The sequence below is a fragment of the Myotis brandtii genome, unplaced genomic scaffold, assembly GCF_000412655.1.
Source record: "Myotis brandtii unplaced genomic scaffold, ASM41265v1 scaffold1204, whole genome shotgun sequence".
Classification (NCBI taxonomy): domain Eukaryota; kingdom Metazoa; phylum Chordata; class Mammalia; order Chiroptera; family Vespertilionidae; genus Myotis; species Myotis brandtii.
The window spans coordinates 950,392-956,153 of NW_005354186.1; the positions used below are offsets into that span (position 1 = coordinate 950,392).

The following is a 5,762-nucleotide window of genomic DNA, read 5'->3' on the forward strand; positions in this document are numbered from 1 at the left end:
TGGTGATCAGGAATAAAGCTGCTCTACACATGTACGTAACGATTTTTGTGTGGATGTAAGTTTTCATCCAAACTGTTTCCCAGTGGCTGTGCCCCTTCCCACCCCCAGGGTGTGAGGGTTCCAGTCCTGCTACCTCCTCGTCAGCACTTGGCACAGTCGGTCTTGAACTCCAGCCGTTCTCGTAGGTGTGTGCTAGTATCTCGTCGTGGTTTTAATTTTCATTTTCCTAACAGCTGGTGATGGTGAGCATCTGTCATGTGTTGGTCGTCACACGTCTTCTTTTCTGAAGTGTGTAAACCTCTTGCCCATTTAAAAAAAGTGGAGTTGTTTTTCTTATTATTGGGTTTTGGGAGTTCTTTGTGTTTTTTGGGCACAAGATCTTTATGAGATACACGATTTGTACATATTTCCTCCTAGTCCATGGCTCATCTTTTTCTTCTCTTCACAGTGTCTTTTGAAGAGCAAAAGGCCTCAGATTTGATGAACTCCAATCCATCAACTTGTTCTCTTATATATCCAGCTATTGATGTTACATCTAAGAAAACGTTACCTTCCCTAAAGTCATAATGATTTTCTCTGGTTCTTTTTTAAAAAAAGGGTTATAGTTTTAAGTTTACAAACGGTCCGTTTTGACTTAATTATTTATAAGGTGTGAGGTATTCCATTCCTTAAAGTTCTTTTTTTTTGCATGTGGATATCCAGCTGTTCCCACTCGTGATTGTAAGACTGTTCTTCCTTCATCTCATTGTTTGGCACCCTGTCAAAGATCGAAGACCTGCGTGGGCTGGTTTCTCCCCAATCTGTGTCCCCGATACTGTAGTTTCACAGGAACCCTGGAAATCAGGAAGTGACCACACCTACTTTTTCGGCACAGAGATTATTATCCTCCCACGTTACATATACGGGGAAACTGGCCACAATCAGAGTTAGATGCCTCGCTCACAGCCTCCCTTATAAGTTAGCCACTCAGCTCACACTCCAAACCCACATCTTCTCCCGCCGATTTTCTCTGGTTCTTTTTTAAAAAAAGGGTTATAGTTTTAAGTTTACAAACGGTCCGTTTTGACTTAATTATTTATAAGGTGTGAGGTATTCCATTCCTTAAAGTTCTTTTTTTTGCATGTGGATATCCAGCTGTTCCCACTCATGGTTATAAGACTGTTCTTCCTTCATCTCATTGTGTTAGCACCCTGTCAAAGATCCAAGACCTGCGTGGGCCGGTTTCTCCCCCCATGTCCCCGATACTGTAGTTTCACAGGAACCCTGGAAATCAGGAAGTGACCACACCTACTTTTTTGGCACAGAGATTATTATCCTCCCACGTTACATATACGGGGAAACTGGCGACAATCAGAGTTAGATGCCTCGCTCACAGCCTCCCTTATAGGTTAGCCACTCAGCTCACACTCCAAACCCACATCTTCTCCCGCCTCGCCCAATGCTCAGAGTCTGATTTGGGTTCAACTCTCAGCTCTGCTTTTCTTGGTTGTGTGGCCCTGGGAAAGCAACTGTAACCCCTCTGTGCCTCAGTTTCCCCATCGGTAAAGTGAGTGTAACAGTGGTACCTGCTTTAGAGATTAAATTCAGAACATACAGAATTGCCGATATTTGACCATTTCTGACTGATACAAATGGCAACTTTACCCAGTTCGACCTAATAGGCCAAATGTTCCTCCTAGTACTAGAGAGAGGGCGGGCCCTTCAGAGATGGTAGCTAGAGCTGGCGTTGCTGTCACCATTGGCGTTGTCACGGTTACCACGGCTCCTGCTGCTGTTGCGGCTACACCATTGCCTCGGAGTGCGGTGGCCCCTCAGGCTGCTGGTTAGTGTTCTGTGTGTCCTCAAACCAGGCAGCCAACCACCACCAAGCACTCCCTGGGTGACACACTTCTTGCCGACTCTGCAGAGAGTGGAGCGGCAGTGCCCGCCTGGTGTCACTGCCCCGTGTTCTCAGACGGCCCGGGGGTGGGGTGGGGCGGGGGCCTTGTCGGATGATGGGAGTTTGGGATGGGAAGAACCTTCCAGGCGCAGGCGGCAGCTGGCGCAAAGGTTTGGACGCGGGAACGGACAGGCTTCGGGGAGCCTGAGGCTTGACGCTGGGTGGAGAGTGGGAAGCGGCCCACGGTGGCCAGAATGGGCTCACAGGGAACCCCCACCCTTTCCCTCCGCAGGTGGCCTGCCTTTGCCAAACACCCTTCAGAAGAGCCCTCCCAGTCCTTCCTCGGCCATGACCGAGCAAACCATCGTCATCGACCACGGGTCTGGCTACATGAAGTCCGGCTTCTCCGGCTGGAACGAGCCGCAGTTGGTCTTACCGAGCATCGTGAACTACAGGCCGTGCAAGGAGAACCCCGGCCCCAGCTCCGCCCGGCGGCGCTTGGGTCTGGGCATCGACCTTCTCCACCCTGACACCTTTAGCTACCCCATCCAGCGGGGCCGTGTCCTCAACTGGGAGGGCGTGGAGCAGATCTGGTCCTTTGTCCTGCAGAAGCATAGGCTGATACACGAGGACACCCCCGTATTGGTCACAGAGTCCCCCCTGAAGGATCCTGTGGAGCGAAAGAAGACCCTGGAGGTAAGGCCTTCTCGGGGCTGCTCTCCCCAGGGAGCGGGGAGCAGCAGCACTTCGTGTTTGGACAGGATTGGCCATCAGGGGCTCTTCTTTCTTTCTTTCTTTTTTTTAAAAAAAATATATTTTATTGATTTTTTACAGAGAGGAAGGGAGAGGGATAGAGAGTTAGAAACTTCGATGAGAGAGAGACATCGATCAGCTGCCTCCTGCACACCTCCCACTGGGGATGTGCCCACAACCAAGGTACATGCCCTTGACTGGAATCGAACCCGGGACCTTTCAGTTCACAGGCCGACACTCTATCCATTGAGCCAAACCGGTTACGGCTCTTCTTTCTTAATCATTTGCCCCACGAGTGTTTTCTGAGATCTCACATGGGCCCGGCATTAGGCCTCAGGGACTTGTGGGAAGCTCTGCCCACAGAGAGAGACAGGGCAGGAAAAATGCTCTAGAAGGGGCGTGACTGGGAGACACTGGACATTCGGTCATGTTCACAGATGAGATTCCGGCCCTCGAGGAGCTTACCTTCTGGGGGAGGACTTGACCATGAAGGCGTTAACCAAAAACAATTCCAGAGAGTGATCGGTTCTAGAAACAAATTAAAGTGTGGTGAGAGCGGACTGGTGCGGATCAGGGGACCCCTTTTGAAGAGGGTGATCAGGGAGGGCTTCTCTGGGGAGGAGGTTTCAACTAGTGAGGCTGGAGCCCAGTGAACGGGGCGGGGGTGGGAGAGTGGCAAGAGGGAGACAGAAAGGTGAGGTTGGCAGGGGCCGGCGCTGGCAGGCTTGGTAGGCTACGGGAAGCGCTTGCATTTTACTTTAAATCCAGGGCTGACAAACTACCGCTGGCGGGCCAAATCTGGCCCAGCATCTGTTTTGATAAATAAAGTTTTACTGGCACATGCCCATGCCCACTCATTTACATATCATCTATGGCTGCTTTTATTACAGCAGCAGAGTTGAGTAGTTGCATCAGAGACTGTGGATCCCATAAAATATTTACGACTGTAGGTTTGCTAGATAAAATACACGATACCTAGTTAGATGGGAATCTCAGATAAACAATGAAGGATGCTTCAGTGTAACAAAGTATGCCCCAAATATTGCACACGACATACTTATACTGAATCATTCTTTGTTGTTTATCTGAAATTCAAATTGGACTGGGCAGCCTACATTTTTATTTGCTACATCCGACAACCCCTCTGGCCATTTACAGAAGACGCTTGCCAACCCCTGCTCTCAGTGGGCAGGAAGCTCCTGAGTTTTCAGTGGGGGAGTCACAGTACCACAGCGGGAGCTCCAGGGTCCCTGGGCCCGGCGTTCTGGGGGGCAGCCGCCAGCCGCTGGAGGACAGACGTCTGTGTGCTGACTTCATTTTTGAGAGCTGGGCGTAGCCCGGTGCTGCGTAAAACGGAAGTGGGTCCAAGCCCTTCGTTCAAGGAAAATACCGTGTGTGTCTTGTCTCCTCCCCACTTGCAGATTATGTTTGAGTTACTGGATGTCCCGGCCCTCCTCCTGGCCGACCAGCTGGAGATGTCCCTGTACGCCACGGGCTTCCTGACGGGCATGGTGGTCGATTCCGGCTGCGGCCTGACCCGAGTCCAGCCTTTCCACTTGGGCCGCCCCATATGGCCCACCGGGAAGATGCTGGAGTTCGGCGGCCAGGATCTCTCCGACTATCTCGTCAAGAGCCTCTTCAAAGAAGACAGCAAGATGAACAAGCTGTTTCGGCTGCAAACAGTTGACGCCATTAAGATGACCAAATGCTACGTGCCGCAGAATCTGGTGGAGGCGCTGGACTACCGCCAGAACCTGCCCAGTGGCTACGATGATAGTAACACCTACATTCTCCCGGACGGCACCTCCGTGGAGCTGACCCCCATGCAGCGGCTGGCCCCCGAGATGTTCTTCAGCCCGCAGGTGTTCGACCAGGAGAGGTCCAGCATCTCCCAGGCTGTGCTGGATTCCATCAACGCCTGCGACGCCGCCCTGCAGCCCCAGCTCATGTCGCACGTGATCGCCTGTGGGGGGAACACCCTCTACCCGGGCTTCACCCGGCGCCTGTTCCTGGAGTTGGCCCCGCATTATCCCTCCTGCACGGATGCCTCCGTGTGGAGTCATAGCAAGAGAAACTTTAGCGTCTGGCTGGGAGCGTCTGTTGTGGCTCATCTGTCTACTTACAAGTCTGAGTGGATGACCAGGAAGGAGTACGATGAGAAATAGAAGCTGTGGCCTGTTGGCTTGCCCGAGAGGGGGGGGGGTGACCCGGCTTTCATCAGATGGGCACTGGTGGATTAATTTCAGTGAAAGGGACTGAGCCGGGGTGGGGTTAGCTGGCATTGGAATTCTGAGCTCATGGGGGATGTTTTAAAGTTCTGGGGTTTTATCTTGTTTCAAAAATGGGATCCAACCCATTGGAGAACAGGGTGTCATCCTGCAAAGCCCCCCAGGGGCAGTTTCTCCAGGGGTGGGCTGTTACTAGGATGGGAGCGGCCAGCTATCATCTCCATGATAGCCACTTATTGTTCACTGGCGTCTCCCTGGGTTGTCCATTCTTTTAGTTGAGTAGGTTTTAACTGGGGCAAGAGAGAAGTATTTTGTAGTTTGGCGGAGGGGCGGGAGGGTGAGGCCGGGGAGAGTTGAAGTTTCTAACCCTCCACACTCTGGCCAGGAGGAGTGAGTGCCCTTCCCCCGTGCCCTGGGTCTTGTTTGATAAATGCAAATAAACCACTTGTTTGGAACCAGTCGTAGCTTCTGTGATGAATGGGCGTCATGTGGGCAGTTCGGTAGGGAGACCTAGGGAGTATGAGTCTATGAGAACCAGGGTGGGGCCAGGGCAGCAGTTGGGGAGCTCGGGGCCCGTGGACAGTGGTTACTCCTGAGCAGAATGGACAGGAGCCTGGAGCCTCTTGATCTTCCTCTGCCACGTTCTTTCTCTCCATTCAGATGTTCCAATATTACTATTATTATTTTAAATATATTTTTATTTATTTCAGAGAGGAAGGGAGAGGGAGAGAGATAGAAGCATCAGTGATGAGAGAGAATCATCGATCAGCTGCCTCTTGCACATCCCACACTGGGGACCGAGCCCGCAACCAGGGCATGTGCCCTGACCGGGTATCAAACTGTGACCTCCTGGTTCATAGGTTGATGCTCCACCACTGAGCCACACCAGCCAGGTCCAGATA

General features: G+C 51.9%; 1 protein-coding gene across 1 annotated transcript; it reads left to right on the forward strand.

The window, feature by feature from the left end:
• Positions 1-2,227: 2,227 nt before the first annotated feature.
• On the forward strand, positions 2,228-4,797 carry ACTL8 (actin-like 8). Its single transcript, XM_005858739.1, has 2 exons — positions 2,228-2,575; positions 4,054-4,797. Exons 1-2 carry the CDS (start codon positions 2,228-2,230, stop codon positions 4,795-4,797), a joined length of 1,092 nt encoding a protein of 363 aa, XP_005858801.1.
• Positions 4,798-5,762: the final 965 nt, after the last annotated feature.